Source organism: Canis lupus, chromosome 6 (genome assembly GCF_011100685.1).
Source record: "Canis lupus familiaris isolate Mischka breed German Shepherd chromosome 6, alternate assembly UU_Cfam_GSD_1.0, whole genome shotgun sequence".
NCBI lineage: Eukaryota > Metazoa > Chordata > Mammalia > Carnivora > Canidae > Canis > Canis lupus.
In genome coordinates, this window is record NC_049227.1 from 39,873,696 (window position 1) to 39,892,630 (window position 18,935).

General features: G+C 57.0%; 2 protein-coding genes across 9 annotated transcripts in view; one reads left to right on the plus strand and one right to left on the minus strand.

Annotated features, from left to right (window-relative positions):
- UNKL (unk like zinc finger) overlaps positions 1 to 6,376 on the plus strand; it is a 29,682-nt gene extending 23,306 nt beyond the window's left edge. For 6 of the 8 annotated variants that reach the window (XM_038540837.1, XM_038540838.1, XM_038540840.1 and 3 more), the window contains 5 exons: positions 1,949 to 2,041; positions 2,424 to 2,648; positions 3,138 to 3,340; positions 3,423 to 3,680; positions 4,152 to 6,376. In XM_038540837.1, coding sequence (XP_038396765.1) covers positions 1,949 to 2,041; positions 2,424 to 2,648; positions 3,138 to 3,340; positions 3,423 to 3,680; positions 4,152 to 4,307 — 935 coding nt within the window. In that variant the 3' untranslated portion in view covers positions 4,308 to 6,376. Of the gene's footprint in view, positions 1 to 1,948; positions 2,042 to 2,423; positions 2,649 to 3,137; positions 3,341 to 3,422; positions 3,685 to 4,151 lie in introns of all 8 variants that reach the window. The other 2 variants (XM_038540844.1, XM_038540839.1) reach the window with 2 other exon arrangements.
- Positions 6,223 to 18,883, minus strand: GNPTG (N-acetylglucosamine-1-phosphate transferase subunit gamma). Its single transcript, XM_038540845.1, has 10 exons — positions 18,736 to 18,883; positions 18,594 to 18,661; positions 7,715 to 7,769; positions 7,561 to 7,644; positions 7,401 to 7,494; positions 7,202 to 7,316; positions 7,046 to 7,128; positions 6,838 to 6,966; positions 6,675 to 6,756; positions 6,223 to 6,581 (listed from the first exon to the last, which is right to left on the minus strand). The coding sequence occupies exons 1-10, from the start codon at positions 18,879 to 18,881 to the stop codon at positions 6,517 to 6,519; spliced, it is 921 nt and encodes a 306-aa protein (XP_038396773.1). The 5' UTR covers positions 18,882 to 18,883; the 3' UTR covers positions 6,223 to 6,516.
- Positions 18,884 to 18,935: the final 52 nt, after the last annotated feature.

The following is an 18,935-nucleotide window of genomic DNA, read 5'->3' on the forward strand; positions in this document are numbered from 1 at the left end:
TGGGCAGGATTCCGTGTGTCAAAGGGTATGTCTCCACTGTAACTGCCCCATCCGGGGACGTAACTTTATCGGGAACAAGTCTTTGCAGGTGCTGTGGGGGTAAAACGAGGTCATTGGGATGGGCCCTAACCCAGCGGGGTGTGTCTGTAAGGAGAAGGTGACTTGGCACAGATGCGGAGGGGCGGCCGGAGGCGGGGGGCCGCGGGGTGCCGGCAGCAGAGCAGCAAGGTGCAGGCGCCCCCCGCCCCCCAGGGTCCACACAGTGAGAGTGGATTTGCCGGGCCGCCTCCTGTGCTGCATGGTTCCAGCGTCCCCACAAGGCAGACGCCTGGCCCTGGGTGCTGGGCACGAGCTGCCCGCGGGTGGGCGGGAAGTACCCACTGAAGGCCCAGAAGCATGGGCTGGGGCCACCCAGGGAAAGGGGCTGCTGCGCAGGCCTGTCACCCTGGGCGCGGGGCTGCTGGTGGTGCTGCTGCCTCCAGAGGACCAGGCCCGCCTCGCACTCGCAGCTCCTTGGCTGCCTTGGTCTTCAGAGTGACGGGGGTGGCAGGGTTGGGGGGGTGGCGGCCACCACCTCGCACGTACATCTCGTTTCTGGATGGGACCTTCGAGAGTCCCTAAAACCTTGGAGGAGCGTTTCCCCGGAGCGGGCAGGTCCGAGGCCAGGGCGATGGGCGGGGAGGCGGGCTGGCCTTGGTGGTTCCCCAAGTTCTCCTGTGGCCGAATCCGATTCCCTGCTCCCGGCCACACCTGCCGAGCGGGCGCAGCTCCCTCCCTGGTATCCCCGACCCCGCGCCCACGTGTCCCCTTCACATGCCGCAGAGGCCCGAGCCGGGGGGCCTCCGGAACGGAATGTGAGCCCACGTGCTGGAACTTAGCATTCGGCCACCACCCAGGGGAGGCGCAGCGTGTGTGGGCTCGGTGGGCTTCACGGGCTGAGTGGCGCCCAGCACCCCTGGGGACAGGGAGGGATGGTGCGGCCAGGCCCCCCATGGGGCCAGAGGGCAGGTCTGCTCTACACCCACCCGCTCCATGCGCTTGGCCTGCCCGCCCCAGGGACGTCTCTTCGCCCCCACACCCAGCCGTGTTTCCCTGGCAATTATGGTAAAGGCCTCTCATTTCAGAGGACAGCCCGTTTCCTGCAGCACCGGCAGGTCGGCTTTCGCTCCTGGACCCTAAAGCGGGGGTTTGAAGCGCCCCGATTGGCCTGCTCAGCTGCTGGTCTGACACACCCAGGGGCCCCAGGGCGGGGTGTGGCCAGAGATGAGCAAAGGTCCTGCAAGGGTCTTTCTGACTGGTGTCACTCTACAGACGCTGCACTAGGCAGCTGGGGGCAGGGCAGAGGCACGAGGCCAGGGAAGCCCGGCTCACGCACGGGACAAGCAGGCCTGCACAGGGCCCCACGGTGCACCCAGTCCTGGGGACGGGGGCTGCTTTGTGACCTCTGGAGATGGAGCCTGATGCGCCTGGCCGGCATGCTGGGGATAAGGCTTGGCCACTCAGGGAAGGCCCACCTGCCTCAGGGAGGCGCGCATCGGGGATGGCAGCGTGGGGCCGAGCAGTGTGGGGCTGAGCTCCTTGCCCTGCCTCCAGCGCCGCCTGGGCCTCTGCAGACCCTGGGCGGGAAGACCGCGCCCCAAGCTGGGCCCTGTTCTCTGGCCTCTCCTTCCCTGAGTGAACTGCTATGCAGCTGCTGGAATAGGAAAGCTTGGGGGGCCGAGGGGGCAGCGTAGGGTGGGGTCAGGGTGAAGGAGGGGCTTGGGAGGAACCCTGGGGAGCTGGGGAGCCGACGCTGTTCATGCCTCTGCTTCCCTGACAGACCGGCCTGGCGTGGACCAGGGTCCCAGACACTCACGGTGCCACGGGCCGCGGTTGGGGGAGCAGCTCATCTCCCCCCTGGGACCGGGCCCTGGTGTGGCCCTGCTCTCACTCATGGCCGTTTCACCAGGTTTTGCACTAGAGCTTCATCTCCGGGACGGCAGCCTCACAGCCCTAGACAAAGAGCTGGATGAGCATGACAGCGGCGACCCAGGCCCGACAGGTAGGGGTGCGGAGCCCCGGGAGAGCCCTGCGGAGCACCGGGGGTGGGTTCCCGCGGCTGCTGCCACCCCTCACCCCCGCGTGAACCTCCGTCTCAGCACCGGTCTCTGCAGACACCTGGGCACGACCACCACGGCCCTGGCCGAGGAGCCGCTCCAAGCTCCACGTGGGCCCACGTGCAACCCTGGAATGTTTTCTTCCTCAAGTTCATCTCTTCTGATGTCCAGGGGGCATGGCCGCCTCTGATGTCCAGGGGGCATGGTCATCTCTTCTGATGGGCAGGGGGCGTGACATCCCTTCTGGTGTCCAGGGGACAGGGCTCTGGCCAGAGTCCTTGGTGGCCTGGCCCCGCCCCCGCCCATTCAGCATCCTCCCCTCCGCAGGTCCGAGGTCGCTGGGGGGCTCGGAGCCCGTCACCATCCCGGGCGGCCTGCCCCGCTCCCCATCCTTGCACTCGTCCTCGTCACTGTCCACCTCCCCGCTCAGCTCGCTGTCGCAGTCCCTGTCGGGGCCGCTCGTGTCCTCCACCATGACGCCCCCCCAGCAGCCGCCCACCCTCAAGTCCGAGCCCGGAGCGCTGGGCTCGTCGGCCGCGTCCTACTCCCTGGGTGAGTGGGCGCGGGTGGGACGGGGGTGCCCGGGCTGGGGACCCGCCATGTCCTCCGACACGAGGCACAGCGACGGACAGGATGGGGACAGCGCTAGCTCTGCCTTTAATTTTCCATCGGGAAACGTTATCTTCGGTAGCTCCTTGGGCTTTAGAAGAGTGTCTTTTAAGTATCGTTTTGCTCCCTGCGCCTCTGGCCAGCTCTTGGCTCTCCGGCGCAGACTGTGCAGCTAGGAGGGCTTCGGGCGGGGTAGGTCGCCGCCGCCCGCCAGTTGCTTGGGGTACGGTGACAGCTCTGACCTCGTTTCCGCTTTAATCCGGGCGGAAGGATCAGGGAAGGATGGAGGAAGGATCAGAGAAAGATGAGGGAAGTATGGGGGGAAGCATGGAAGGATCGGGGGAGAGATGAGGGAAGGATGGGGGGGAAGGATCAGGAAAGGATGGGGCAGGCGTCAGCACCGTGGTGACCGCCCCCACCCCCCCACCCCAGGGCTGAACGGCGTCCCCGGGAGCATCTGGGACTTTGTCTCCGGCAGCTTCTCTCCCAGCCCGACCCCGATCCTGAACCCCGGCCCTGCCCCTTCGTCAGGCGCGAGCCCCAGCGGTGCGGAGCTGGCCCGGGTCAGGCGGCAGCTGGACGAGGCCAAGAGGAAGATCCGGCAATGGGAGGAGTCCTGGCAGCAGGTGAAGCAGGTGAGCGCGGCGGGGGGGACACCCGTGCGCCCGCGGGGGGAGGCCCCCCTTGCCCGCCTGCTGCAGCCCCCCCGGGTTTCAGGCGTGTGACGCGTGGCAGCGGGAGGCCAAGGAGGCGAAGGAGCGGGCCCTGGCGGCGGACAGTGCGCGGCGGCTGGCACTGCAGAAGAAGGAGGAGGTGGAGGCGCAGTTCCAGCGGCTGCAGGAGGAGCTGGAGGGCCGCGGGCTGTGCACCGCGCTGGCGGGGCTGCGGCGCTGTGCAGACCTGGGCACCGTGCCCCTCCCGAAGCTGCACTCCCTGCAGAGTCAGCTGCGCCTGGATCTGGAGGCCGTGGATGGGGTGAGTGCGGGTGCCACCTGGCCCCCCTCTGCCCACCGGGCACCCTGCCAGCCGCCCCCGCCCCCGCAGGGAGGCCGCCCCGGGGTCCCTGGTGGGTGCTCTGCCTGCTGCCCCCGTTGCCCTTCCTGCCCCCGCTGCAGCCCCCTCTCACGCGGGGCCTGTCGTTAGAACCTGGGGGCGTCTGGAAGGCTCGTAGGCCCCCCACACTCTCCTGCAGGGGCCTAGCCTCTGAGCCGCAGACTGCGGGCGTGGGTTGATGTCGGGCTGCAGCCCGTGGGGCGGGGCAGAAGCCCCTGCTGCCTGGCCGCCCTCCCCTCCCCTCCCCTCCCCTCCCCTCCCCTGCCCTCCCCCCCCCCCCCCCCCCCCCCCGCGGCAGCCCTGCCCACGCCCGTGGCCACGGGGACCCCTGGGACGCAGAGGCCCCGTGGGCTTTCCTGGGCCCTGCCCCAGCTGCCCTGTGTCTCACCGCAGGTGATCTTCCAGCTGCGTGCCAAGCACTGCGCCGTGTGCCGGGAGCGCGCCCACGGCGGCGTCCTGCAGCCCTGCCAGCACCGTGTGCTCTGCGAGCCCTGCGCTGCGGGCGCGCCCCCCTGCGCCTACTGCGAGGGCCAGCCCCTCCCGTGGTGACCGCTGCCCAGTGCCCCTGCCTGACCCTGCGGGGCCCGCAGGCCTGATGGACTATGACCCCGCCAAGCACTTTGTACGCAGGGGGACTGGGACTTCGTAAGTTGCTCTAAGCTGCTTTCTAGGTCCGTGGTTTTTAATATGCGACATGAAGCTTTATGTGTACTGTGAACCTCTGTTTCCTCTCCGCTTACTGTTCGTTCATGGTATGGTAAAGACTTAGATTTCCTATTCAGAAGTTAGTACTTACGAAATGAGCGTTTATCTAGTAGTGAGAAATGCCTAGGATTTTTTTATAGTTTTCAAATTAAGTGCAAACAAATAGTATTTATAGCAGTGATACTGAAAGACACATTTAGAGGTTTTTAATTTTGTGAAGGGGACTCTCCCAATTGCGTGCACGTGCACATCACTGGAGTTCTAGATTCCAGGACCAGGAAATGGCGTTCGAGCCCCATCACGCTCCGTGACCTGTGGCCACTTTTCTAAGTGCCTGAGCCTCGCCGGGGGTGGGGGGGCCGCCTTCAGCCTGGTTCGCTCCCCCAGTGGGAGGCGGGGCCCAGGGGCTCCATGGCGCCGGGTATCCTCTTATTTCAGAGTCGTGCCTGAGTCTCTGCAGCCTTGGGAGCCCACCCGGAGGGTGGCCCGGCTCCCACTCGGGAAACCTGAGGCCAGAGACTCGCCCACGGCCAGGCCCGCAGCTGGATGCCAGCCTCCGAGGAAGAGGCTCCCAGGCTGCGCCCTAGGACCCCTCAGGCGACCCCCCGCTGCCGACAGAGCCTGGCCACCCGGCCGTGGCACAGACGCTCCTGAGAACGGGTCTGGTTTTGGTGATGACTTGAATCCTCTCTGGTCCACACCGGGTGGTTTTTCCTAGAAATCTGGGGGGAAGCGAAGGGTGTCTGTAGTTTATGCAGACTTTGCTCTCCGTGAGGCTCCCGCCAGCAGCTGCCAGGAGGGCGCCCTGAGTCCGTCGCAGGGGCGGAGACAGGTGCCCCTCTGGCATGGACACGAGCGCGGGCGCATTTCGGCCACCCGTGGCTTTGCCAAAGACTTTTAATAGCATTTTGTAAAGTGCAAAGTGGTTCGGTAAAAATTTTTATCAGTAACCAAATACTATAGTAAGAGGTTTAAAAACCTTTTTTAACGTAAAACAAACTGATAGCTCTGTCATTTTTAAAGGCGGACCCATGACGTTCTGCAGCTAGTCCACGACTACGGGGGATTATTGACTTGTTTTTAGTGAATCTACTTTGTTTTTAATGATAGTGATGATGATTTATTAGCTCTTAGAAATGACGTATATTTTGTGCTACTGTTATCACCGTATAAAATTCTTTATTTTTATTAATATTTATGCACTTGTTTCCCATTTCAGGCCTTTGGTCTTTTTTGGGAAACAGGACAATGTTTATTATCAATACCTAGCCTAGATATTTTCAAATTATAAACTAAGGATAATTAAGCTTGAGGTTTATGTATAAGCTACTCTGGTCGGTTCTTGCCGTGCAGCAGGAGACTGGAGCTGCGGCATCTTGGGGACCCCCCTCCCCTGCACGTGCCCTGAGGCCAGGTGTGCCACCAGGACCCCCTCCAGAATTGCCCAAGTGGAACTCCAGGGGTGCCCAGGGGGCTGCTCGTCTGGGTCCTTCCTGCCCCGTGTCTTGGGGGAGCCTTCCCCACCCTGCAGGCCTTGGGGTCCTGCAGGCGGGCGACAGCAGCGCCAGGCGCAGTGCTCCCTCCGGCTGCCGTCCCGCTGCCTCTCGGCTCTGGTGCCCTAACCCCGCTGTTTATGACTGGGGCCACAGGAGACCTCGGCTCACTGTGGACGCATCATGTGGATTAATTTATCTATGTTTGTTCGGAGTATTTAGATGAGAATGTTACTGGAATGGAACACTCTTAACTTGGAAGGTAGTTATTTTTAACGCATAATCATTTACTTATAGTGAATTGTTTCAAGTTAACAATTGTTTAAATTTTTTTTACACTACAGCATTTATGCAATGCTTTACAGAATTCATGGAATTATTTTTATCAGTACAGGAATTAATTAAAACTTTGAATCTTTATTTGTCTGCCTCTTTGAGCTGAGCCTGGGGGCCCACGGGCCAGAAGGCAGAGGATGCACGCCCCAGGTCCCCCATCTCCAGTCTGGTGCTGCCCTCTGGCCCTCAGGTCACAAGGTGTTCCCACGCAGTCCCACGTCGCCTCAGAGCTGTTCTGCGGTCCCATCTGTGGGTGTCTTGGGGCCCATGTGCTCAGGGCTGGAAGTTTCTGCCAGAACACCGAGCAGCAGTTGGCACAGGGCCTGGCCCCCAGGCGGTAGGTCCCAGGTGGGCTGGGGCCCTGCACCTGCTCATGACTTACCTGCAGGCTTCGTGTAGGGGATGCCGTGCTGTGTCAGCACACTCCTCAGTCTCCTGATCTCCTTTGACAGCTCTTTATGTGCCTGGAACAGAAGAGTTCCAAGGGCAGCCGGGAGGCTGAAGGGAGGCCACCCTGGGGCTTGGACGCCCGTTCCTGCCCGCACCTCACTGCAGTTCTCCAAGGTCTGGAACACTGGGGCCTTAGCCCCTCCTTCCTGCACCGATTCACTTTCTTCCGGGGTCTTTAAGTAGCCTGCATCCTCAAAAAGCGCCCTGAGCAGCTTCTCATGGCCCTGGAGGTGGGGGAAGAGGGCTCGCCCGGCTCCCGGCCGCGGTGAGCCCGGGCCCGGGGCTGCCCGCCCAGCCCCTCACCTGGGCCGTGATCAGCTCGTCGGCCAGGTCCTGCTCCACCTGGTCCCACCTCTGTTGCAGGGCCGGGGGCAGGGCCGGGTACACTGCGACCCAACAGACACAGCCTCAGCTGAGCTGCTCTGTTGCCCCACCCGCCCCCGCCCAGGGACTTCCTACCTAACAGGGAGTGTGGGTGGCAGACAAGAGGCGTCTCGAAGGTCAGCGCATACACACAGGTGCTTGGCTCAGACACGTGGGCCAGGCGGTGGCTGCTCCCGCAGGCCAGCTCCACCTGCAGGCACAGCCTCGGTGGGCACAGCCTCAAGGGACCGGGGGGGGGGGGGGGGGGTAACCCGCGCCCTCACTGCCCACCCACCTTGCTCTGGCGGCTCCGGGTGCGGCAGGAGTCGCCGTCCCTCATCCACATGGCCTTGAAGGTGTAGTTGGACAGCTCCCACTCGTGCCAGATGCTGCGGGGGACAGCATGTGAAGGGGGGCGGGCGGCTGGCCCAGCACCCCCTGCCCGCCCCACTCACCCCAGGATCCCGCTGTAGGCGTTCCAGCGGAAGGTCTGCTCGTGCTGCGTCACGTTGTGGAAGGGACAGAACTCGTACTTGTACCTGGGGGCACAGGTGCGTCAGGGGGCCCGGCGCCCGCCCCCAACCCCCGCCCCTGGCCCCCTGCACTCACGTGGACTCCACCAGGCTGAAGCACTTGCCAGAAAGCCTGAAGAGGTGTGCAGGCCCTGGAAGAGAGCACAGGGCTGGAGTCGAGCGTGTGCTGCAGGTGCACAGGCCGCCCAGCAACGCCCCTCCTCGGAAACCAAGGTGGCCTTAAACTTGAGAGATGGGGACGCAGGAGCCGAGTGACGTCAGGACACGTCAAAGAAACCAGAAACCATCAGAACAACCTCGTGGGAGTCTGGAGCACCCAAGCCAACCCCAAGCAGCCTTCAAGCGGGTGAGGCCAGTTTCGGGGCGTCTGTACCTGCCACGGCCTCTGGCGCAGCAGGAGGACGGGCCAGCTCTGCGACCTTCCGACAGGCTGGGGCTGCCCCTGCCCTGGGCTCCGTCTTGCCTAACTTGGATCTCAGGCAGGCAAGGTGGGCAAGGCTCAGGAAAGCTGCAGGGGACGGAGAGCCTTGCGGGACTTATGGTGGGGCACCCACGACAGCACCCTGAGGCCCGCGGGCGGCCCCGTGCACACAGCTGACGAGGAGCCCCGCCAGCAGGAGCCCGGATCCCTGCAAGTCCTCACGAGGTGGACGGAGCAACAGCAGAACATGGCCCAGCCCGGGGCAGGGTGACAACCCTCCCAGGAGAAGCCCGGACGCCAGACTTAACGAAGAACTAAAGGAACATGGACAGAGAAATTACAGGAAGAGGGACACCTGGGTAGCTCAGTGGTTGAGCGTCTGCCTTTGGCTCAGAGCATGATCCCCGAATCCTGGAATCGGGTCCCACATCGGGCACCCTGCATGGAACCTGCTTCTCCCTCTGCCTGTATCTCTGCTTCCATGTCTCTCGTGAATAAATAAATAAAATATTTAAAAAAAAAAAAATTACAGGAAGAAACCACAAAAGAAATGCTGGAGCTGAAAACTAACCCCCAAGGTAGGATTCGCAGGAAGGCTCCAGCCCCTCAGCCCACGGGAGACCCAGTGAGCCGCGGCAGGGCGAGCCCAGGACAGAGGCCTCCCGCCTGGATAGAGCCGGGGACTGACCAATCTGAGCAGCTGGCCCCAAGCCTCCCCAGCCCCGGTGGCAGCTCGAAGGACCCCGCCCCGCTGGGCGGATCGGCGTGCACCATGTACCCTCCCCGTGGGCCACCGAGGCCTTCCTCATCCAGACAGAATGAGGACCGTCTCCTCCCCAGTGAGGACGCGGCCAGACTGCAAGGCCACGGAGGGTCTACGTTTGACTTGAAAATGCACAGAACTCGAAAGACGGACGCGTAAAGCATCACCCTAGGCCTCTGCCACCGGGCGCAGCGTCCAAAGAGGTCGCGTGCAACCCGGTGACAGCGGGGGGAGGGCCGGAGCTGCAGTTTTGTATGTGATGAAAACTGACAAAAATTCAAATTAGAATTGAATGACCTCCCGTACCCTCCGCTCCCGTGGTTACCAGAGAAAACAGACCCGGAATATACACAGGGGCGATGAGCATGAAATCCAACCTGTCGCCTGGAAGAAGCATCAACAGCCACGCAAGATGCAAGGGACAGAGAAGCCACAAGGCTGTGCCGCCTTGGTTCCCATGAGCCCGTCCCCTAGGGTACACCAACGGCACCCTGCATCCCGAGGCACGTGCCGGCGACACACGGCCTGCGCGGGGGGCCCCACACAGGGCAGCCCCTAGGCTGGAAGCTGCCAGGAGACCAAGGGCCCGACACGAGGTACTCCCGCACACCTTCCTTCCCGATCACAGTGGAAGGCCGAAATCACAGCAGCAGCAGGTGGGGGAGGTTCACAGACTTACAGGAATTACCTCTTGACCACTAGGTCAAATAGGAAATCGCAAGGGAAATCAGAAACTACTCTGGGACACGGTGACAGCTAAAGGGGGCTCTGGTACAGGCGACAAGGGAGACCTCACGTCTTTACACTCTCACGAACTAGACAAAGATGGAACTAAACTCCAAGCTAGCAGAAGGAAGAAAATAATAAAGACTGGAGCAGAGACAAAAATAAATCAGTAAACCCGACACTGGTTCTTTTAAAAGATCAACAAAATCGATAAGCCTTTAGCTAGATTCACACACACACACACACACACACACACACAAATTCCTATAATCAGCTACGAAAGTGGGGACGCTGTGAGTTCTGCAGAATTGAGAGAACAGAGCACCATGGGAAACGTACACCCCGATGACCTATGTGACGTGTACAAGCCCCCAGGAACACGGTGTCCCTCCGCAGGCGCTCCTGGAAGCTGCCCCTTCACTCCGTGAGGCCAGCCTCAGCGCGCGACCAAAGTCTAAAAGGTCCATTATGAACGTTCATGCGGGAAATCTGCAACGGAAACACCAGCAAATGGGCTCCGATGGCACATTAAAAGGATCCCACGCCCTCACCAAGTGGGGGTCACTCCCAAAATACACGGATGTTCGAGATCCCACAACGAATGTAATCCAGAAGAAGGAACGGGAGAGTCCGTGACCACGCGGTGGAGGCACACAGCAGCACCTGCCGGATTTCAACCCCTTTCATGCCAACACTCTACAAACCAGGAGGTCAGCCGGCCCAGGACAGGCCCCGGCCCACTCCGCGAGCTTCTTCCAGCCGGGGTGCACACAGCAGGACAAGCAACAGCAGCCTCCACGCTGGAAAGGAAGAAATACCACTACAGCCGCGGTCGTGTGTGCAGAAAACCTGATCCACAGAAGTGTGCCAGCAAAGCTGCAGGACACGAGGTTGGCAAACACCAGTGTGTTCTCTACACTAGCAGCAATCCAGAAAGGAAATCAAAGAAAACAATTCCATTTACGATAGAAAAAAAACACTTGGAAATAAGCCAAAGATGCAAAATACGTGTATAAACTACAAAACGTAGCTGACAAATTAAAGATGTAAATGAAGTAAATGGAGAGATGCCCCGTGTTCATGGATAGGAAAACTTAAGATGTGAACACTACCCTAAAAGACTTAATTCAATCTATATCAAAATGCCAATAACTTCAATTTATTTTTTTTGCAGAAATAGGAAAAAACCATCCTAAAATTAAAATGGAAACTCAGGGATGCCTGGGTGGCTCAGTGGCTGGGCATCTGCCTTCAGCTCAGGTCGTGACCCCAGGGTCCCAGATGAGAGCTCATTCCACACCCACCACCAGGAGGACTGTTCACACACACACACACACACACACACGCGCGCGCGCGCGCGCAGGAAGGTAAACTGGTCAGGTGTGGGGAACCCGGGGCCTCTGCATGGCTGCTGGGACCATGTCAGAGTAAAAAGCTTCTGCGCAGTGAAGAGACCAACAAAATGAAAAGGCAGCCTACGGAATGGGAGGGAAGATCTGTAAGTCCTCTATCTGGTAAGGGACTAATAATACCCTTAACATACAGAGAACTCCTTCAACTCAAGACCGAAAACCCCAGTCCAAGGCAGGCAGTGGGTCTGCACATGCAGTCCTGCAGAAGAGACCACCCGGCGGCCAGCAGGTACACGCAGAGGTGCTCGGTATCACTCGCCACCATGGAAACGCCCCATAAAACCATGACAAGTTATCCTCACACCTGCCAGAACGGTGACCTCAACCACGCAGGAATAGCAGGTGCTGGCGAGGACATGGGGAAACGGGAACCTCGTGGACTGCTGGCAGGAATGCACACTGGAGCAGCCACTTGGAAAATTGTGTGGAGGGTCCTCAAAATATAAAAATACCATATGATCTGTGGATATTTATTGTGATGTTTATCTGAAGAAAATGAAACCATCTGAAAAAGAAATGTGCACCTCCGTGCTCAGAGCAGGATTATCCACAGCAGCCAAGACATGGAGAGGACCTACGTGTCCGCTGATGGGCGAAGAAGAGGTGGTAAACACGGATGCAGCAACTACCATGCAGCCATATTCAGCCATAAAAAAGGAAATCCTGCCCTCTGTGACAGCACGAATGGACCCAGAAGCCACTACACCACCATCAGCACAACAAATACTGGATGAGGTCACATGTGGAATCTAAAAAAATAAAATACCAAGCTCCAAGATACAGAGAACAGACTAGTGGTTGCCAGGGGCGAGGGCTGGGCCAAATGGTGGGGGTCAAAGATCGCAATTTCCACTTATAAATAAGGCATGGGAATGTCACGTACAGCATGGTAACTATAACTAATGATACTGTGTTGTATATTTGAAAATTGCTGAGTACATTTTTTAAGTCTTATTTACATATTTTTATTTTTATTTTTATTTTTTTTTAATTTTTATTTATTTATGATAGTCACAGAGAGAGAAAGAGAGGCAGAGACACAGGCAGAGAGAGAAGCAGGCTCCATGCACCGGGAGCCTGATGTGGGAATCGATCCCGGGTCTCCAGGATCGCGCCCTGGGCCAAAGGCAGGCGCCAAACCGCTGCGCCACCCAGGGATCCCTTATTTACATATTTTTAGAGAACAAGAGTGTGTGCATGTAGGGCAGGGACAGAGAGAGAATCTCAAGCAGCCTTGTGCTCAGTGCGGAGCCCGACTCAAGGCTTAATCCCACCACCCCAAGATCATGACCTGAGCTAAAATCAAGAGCCACGTGCTCAACCGAGTTACCTAGGTATCCCAAGAGAGTGGATTTTTTTTTAAGGATTCTTATTTATTTATTCATGAGAGACACAGAGAGAGGCAGAAGCAGGCTCCATGCAGGGAGCCTGATGCGGGACTCGATCCCAGGACCCCAGGATCATGCCCTGAGCCAAAGCCTCTCCCTCTGCCTAGGTCTCTGCCTCTCTGTCTCATGAGTAAATAAAATTTATTTATAGGGATCCCTGGGTGGCGCAGTGGTTTAGCGCCTGCCTTTGGCCCAGGGCGCGATCCTGGAGACCCGGGATCGAATCCCACGTCAGGCTCCCGGTGCATGGAGCCTGCTTCTCCCTCTGCCTGTGTCTCTGCCTCTCTCTCTCTCTCTCTCTCTCTCTCTGTGACTATCATAAATAAATAAAAATTAAAAAATAATTTATTTATAAATATTTATTTATTTATTTAATTTATTTATTTATTAATTATGATAGACATAGAGAGAAAGGCAGAGACAAAGGAGGAGGAAGAAGCAGGCTCCATGCCGGGACCCTGACGTGGGACTCGATCCCGGGACTCCAGGATCTTGCCCTGGGCCAAAGGCAGGCGCCAAACCGCTGAGCCACACAGGGATCCCCCAATTTTTTTTTTTAAATTACACTTACTGTGGCGATTACTTTCCAGTATGTACAAATATTGCAGCAGATAATTGTACACCTGGAATGATTTTAACGTTCTATATCGTATCTCAGTTTGTTTTTTTTTTTAAGATTTTATTTATTTATTCATGAGAGACAGAGAGAGGCAGCGACACAGGCAGAGGGAGAAGCATGCTCCACACAGGGAGCCCAATGTGGGACTCGACCCCGGGACTCCAGGATCACGCCCTGGGCCAAAGGCAGACGCTTTAACACCTGAGCCACCCAGGCATCCCCATATCTCAGTTTTATAAAGGACCAACCAGCGGGCCCCTCAGGGAGCACAACGTAATGGGATGAGACAAAAGAGCAGACTGAGCCCACCTGTCTCTACAGGTTTACATGTGAACCGTATGAACTTGTTTATAGGTTCAAAGTTAAAAGGATGACTCGAAGTCCCTACAGCTAAACTCAAAGCATAATCTAAGCTGTATACACTCAGGAACATGAGCTCACAGGAAGAACCGCTCCGACTGACTTAAGAGCACGGACTTGCACAAGTTCACAGGAAGGGTACGGGAGAGTTCTGACATCATCATCTGTGTAGAATAAAGCAAAGAAGTAACGTGCCACCAGGCTGCCCCTCCTGCTGGGAGGTCCACCGCCAAGGTGGCTGGGCCCAGATGAGCACCCCCCCAGTGTCCGGAGCAGAGAGACGGGGAGGTGACCCAGCAGCTGGAAGGTGGGGGCAACACAGGAAGGCAGTGGGCCTCAGGGTAAGCCCCCAGCTGTTTCCTGGAGGCCACTCGCAGGACACACAGCAGCCTCCGAGCTCGGATCCGATGGAGAGGGACTACTGAAAACCATTTACAGTGAGCGCTTTGCGATCAGCCTCCAACTCTTTGAACTCCAAGAAAAAGCCACGTACTTGAGAGAATTAAGCCAGAAGAACCATGGAGGGGAGCCTGTCTGCACAGACTGGACCCCCGCTGGTGCCACCTGCCGACCCCACAGGACCCCGTCGTGCTGCTGTATACACTTGCTAGGCTCAATGGTTTTGGTTTTTTTTTGCTGCTGCCATTACTGAGCACAAATGGACAAGTGAAGTCATGGAAACGTAGAGACTTTTGCTTTGTTGGCAATTAGACAACTATGGAAAAGAAAACCATCATCTCCAAACTCCCAAACTCCAGGCACTGGTGTCTGAGAGCCAGGAGAGCGCACACGTGGCTTTTGAAAAAGAAAACATCACTGGTTTTAGAAATCAACTTTGTAATATTCCTCAATATTCTGCAGAGGACACTTCAGTCTTTATTAAGTGGTCCTATCGTTTCAAAAATGGAATCTGAGGGGCTCCCGGCCCACTCAGTCAGAGGAACTTGCTTGCAACTCTGGATCTCAGGGTCCTGAGTTTGGGCCCCATATTGGGTGTGGAGATTAGTAAAAAATTTAAAAATCATGTTTACTTTTGGAAACGAGTTAGATGAACCGTTTAGTTGCATCTGTGAGGAGGCAGCTGGCTTACTGTTGTGTGCGTCTTGCTTTGAAGATCTTAATGTCTCCGATATTTTCTGTTGTCTCCTGCTGGAAAGCGCCAGAAAGCCCCCCCCCCCGCCCCGCCCCGGGGCGCTCGCTTTCCCTGCTTCGCTAGGACTTCACGGCCCTCGGCGCCGAACTATCTGGGCAAACGACTGAATGTCGCCAGTCTTCTGTGCTAAAGACAGGAGACCGAGATCGAAGCTCATGTTCTAGAAGACACGGAAAATCTGAATGTGAGCTCTGGGTTCTGCTTCCCACGGAGCCCGGAGCCCGTGGGACGTGCGGCAGCTGTGCGTGGGCCCTGAGCTCTGACCCCTGCCGGGCTCGGGCTGCGAAGGTAGAGGCGCGCTCCCCCGCTCACCTGTACACCGCATCAGGCGGTGTTGAATCCACGATTAACTTACATTCCCTTTAGAATTATGATTTATTTGCTGAAAGAGATGGACTTTTGTCAGACTGAATGAGGGAAACTTTTCTCGTAGACCTTTTTTCAATATTTGTTGTGTACTTCACTTGGAACCATTTTTGTTTATGCACGTTGTACGTTCTCAAAATAGTCGTCTTTAAAAATTAAGAGATTGGAAGCTGCCGTGTAACCGTCATGATCTTTGTGCTGGTTTTCACTTTGTATTTTAGATGCCAGGCTTTACAAAACAGCCAATCATCGTTAGAGCCACTGGCTCTCTCCTAGGTCTCTGACCTTCTGAGTTTTGATTTTAATCATTAAAGAAAATCCTCGCACAATTTTCATTAAAGTCAAGATTCTCACGTTAAAGGTTCTGTTTTGGAAGAGTAATAGTTTTTAAAAAGCAAAGCTTGACTAACAGAATTAGCTTTTCCTGAGACCACTTTCTCTGTGCCTGTCACTGCACTGATCGGATGAGAGTTAAAGTCACCCAGGGATACCGACTGAGCCCTCCCCTTCCCTTTCTTAAACCAACCTTTGCACACCTCGCTCTGGGAAAGCTGCTTGAGTCACAGTAAAGGACACACACATTTGGGTGGGGAGAACTGGTAAAACTCCAGAGTTCTGCCGTAATAAGCTTTAAAGTGTTTTGAAGGAAACTATTTGAGCTGCGTAATGTGGACAGGTCAAGCGTCCAGGGGCCTACTCTTGTATCCGTACATGTCGCAGATCAGAACCCTTCTGTCTGCAGCATAAACTGTTAAAGCAACTTCTCAGGAAAGGCCAGCTAGCTCTTTTGAGAATACGTGACTTAAAGCCTTAGCCTGACCTGGAACCACACGGACGGGGCGGACGCTCCCTCCACTGAGGGCGGCGCGGCCGTAAAGCTGCTGGTGTCATTTCCTTTGGCCTGCTACAGATTTTTGGCTTTTGTACTCTTAACATTTTTAGAGACTATACGTTTGTCCAATCACGTTACAGCTGGTTTAGGAATAAGTATTTTCTAAAAAGGGATAGTCCTGAAAAATCAGTTTATGCAGTTTCTGGAGTCACAGCGAAGACACGCAGCTGGGCCGCTCCTGCTGCAGGCCCCGGGCACCTCGGCTCCCGTCCCCGCCCCCCCCCCCACACACACACCCCAGATTCCTGGACCTTCTCTCTGCGTCTTTGGAAACAACTACATTAAAAACCTTATTAATCAGTAGGTCAGGGATCCCTGGGTGGCGCAGCGGTTTGGCGCCTGCCTTTGGCCCAGGGCGCGATCCTGGAGACCCGGGATCGAATCCCACGTCAGGCTCCCGGTGCATGGAGCCTGCTTCTCCCTCTGCCTGTGTCTCTGCCTCTCTCTCTCTCTCTCTGACTATCATAAATAAAAATTTTAAAAAATTTTGACACAATTAGAAATCTAAAGCACCAAGGGGGTTTTTACTGAAGAATTAGTGCTTTTTAAAAAAGTGTGATGAAGATGACGTTCCTATGCCCTTAGGACATCCCACCAAGATATTTACAAGTGAGCTAAGTTGTGAGAAATTTGTTTCACAGTAACACAGCTGTGGGGTGAGGGCCCAGGCTGAGTGCAGGGACTTGGGGTCTCACATGTCCTTCCCTCCACTTCCCCACGTGCTTCAAATTGGCCCTATCACAAAATTTTTTTTAATTGTATTTATTTATTCATGAGAGACACAGGCAGACAGAAGCTCCATGCAGGGAGCCCCATGTGGGACTAGGTCTCGGGACCGCGGGATCATGCCCTGAACCAAAGGCAGACTGAGCCATGCAGGCATTCCATAAAATTGTTTAAAGTCAAGTAAAAATTGGGGCGCTTGGGTGGCTCTATCAGTTGAGTGTCCTACTCTTGGTTTTAGTTCAGGTCATGATTCCAGGGTTGTGGAATTGAGCCCCATGTGGGGCGCCATGCTCAGTGGGGTGGTTGCTTGGGACTCGCCCTCCCTCTGCCCTTCCCCACTCGTGAGCGTTTTTCTCTATATAAAATAAATAAATGGTCCATGTACCATCGCCCAGCCTCTCCTAGTCAGTCCTCACCTAACTCTGGTACATCACCCAGACCAGGAAATCGACACAGGCATAACACAATCAACCAGAGACCACACTCATTTACAGTTTTTAATATGTACTCACCAGTAAGAACAGTGAGACACCTGACAACGTGTATGAATCCAACACGAGGCCAGAAAGAAACCAGATGCGGGATGGTGTGCTCTGGGGCTCCATTTAGCTGGAGGCCAAGCACAGAGGAGGCTCCTCTACAGTGACAGACACCAGGCTGAGGAGGAGGAGGAGGATTTGGAAAGGAACACACAGTCATTTTCTGGGTGGTGGAACTGTTCTCCGTGTTTTGGGCAACAAGGACATGGATTGGCCAACTGCTACACTTCTTCAAATTGAACACCTCCACTATGGCTCAATAAAAATAGAACTTAAATCTCAGCTGATAATTATCTTCAAAAACAAAAGAGAAAGGAGAAGAAAGTAAAGGTCTTCTCTATCAGAGACCATAGTAGATACAGATGGCATGAGAGAGGTAGAAGGTGGGCACGCACTCTCCTCCTCCCTTGGAATAAACGTGAGGCTACTGGGCCACGATCGGAGGCACAAGCCCATCTCGACAGTGGACAGACACTGGCAGCCCTGCCCTCCAACACGACGCCCCACGGTGCGCTCCTCCCTGTGAAGGATCCCTGCCCACCCTGAACCTGACCACCTGACTGTAATCAGCTTCCAAGCCTACCATCCCACTCACAAAGCACACACCAAAGAAAGCAGAACAAGGCAAATGACATAACCCAGACCAATCCAGGAAATCATTGTCAGACACCTGGCCTGGACTCCCTAAAGTCAAGGTCATGAAAGCCCCTATTTTTTTTTTAAAGAGCAAACAGGGATCCCTGGATGGCTCAGCAGTTTGGCGTCTGCCTTTGGCCCAGGGCGTGATCCTGGAGACCCGGGATCCAGTCCCATGTCGGGCTCCCTGCCTGGAGCCTGCTTCTCCCTCTGCCTGTGTCTCTGCCTCTCTCTCTCTCTTGTGAATAAGTAAATAAAATCTTATTAAAAAAAAAAAAAAGAGAGAGAGCGAACAGTACAGAGGTACCTGTTCCCGGTCTAGGATACAGACACCTGATTAACCAAATGCACGTGAGACCCTTGAGCAATCCCGGGCAGTGTGGGGTGGGACAGCTGTGGAGGGCACGGAGAGGCCTGGGGGGCCTGGACTGCTTCCATCACACACTTACCGCTAACCGCAACTATCAGGGGATAAAGTGTCACAACGTCTGTAACCTAGTTTTAAACGTTGCAACAAAGTGGACGTTCACAGCGCTCAACGTAGAAAACATCCCTGGCTTTTTACTGCCGATCTTTCTCATTTAGCGACCCAGCAAGTCCACCCCTGGGGTCCTCCCTCTGGAAGCAAGAGGCAGTCCGGGGGAGGGCTGTCCCCGCAGCAGGGCTTGTCCCGGCCAACAAGCGGACAGGGTCGGCCGACCAAGGCGGGCGGCGCCATCCTCCAAGGCCTGAGCACCGAGGGCGCAGGGTGAGGGCCGCGGTCCCCCGCGAACAGCGCCTCGACACCGCGGGCATCGGCCGCAGCCGAGCGGGGCCAGCTCAGCACCGCGCAGAGGCAAACGCAGGTCTCGCAAAGGAGGCCGGAGGCTCACACCGCCGCGCGAGCCAGAAACGCCCCGGAGCACCCCCGGCCCAGCCCGGCCCGCACGTCCGCGGCCAGGGCCCCGCGCTCACCGGACACGGGCGAAGGCTCCCTCCTGGGCTGCAGGCGGCTGGTCTGGGGCAGGAACGGGTTGTTGAGCCTGCGAGGAGCGGCAGGGTCAGGGGGGCCGGGCTCTGGGCGCCGCGCCCCGCCGCGCCCCGCGGGCCCGCTCACCCGAACGAGTTGGGCTCCTCCACCACCTTCATCTTGGCGGCAGCGGCGGCGCGGAGGGCGCACGGCAGGGGCCCCGGGGCGCAGGGACACGAGCCGAGCGCCGCGAGCCCCAGCAGCACCAGGACGCCCGCCCGCCTCGCCGCCATCGCTGCGCCGCGCGCGGGGTCACGTGGGCGCCGCCCGGTCACGTGGGCGCCGCC

What these genes read in the sequence shown, in the direction of transcription:
- GNPTG (XM_038540845.1), bottom strand. Translation starts at nt 18,881, where the DNA reads ATGGCGGCGAGGCGGGCGGGCGTCCTGGTGCTGCTGGGGCTCGCGGCG. An exon ending in GCCTACAGCGGGATCCTGGG is followed by an intron (nt 7,495 to 7,560) that starts GTGAGTGGGGCG and finishes TGTCCCCCGCAG; the next exon opens with CATCTGGCACGAGTGGGAGC. An exon ending in CCACCCACACTCCCTGTTAG is followed by an intron (nt 7,129 to 7,201) that starts GTAGGAAGTCCC and finishes GTTGGGTCGCAG; the next exon opens with TGTACCCGGCCCTGCCCCCG.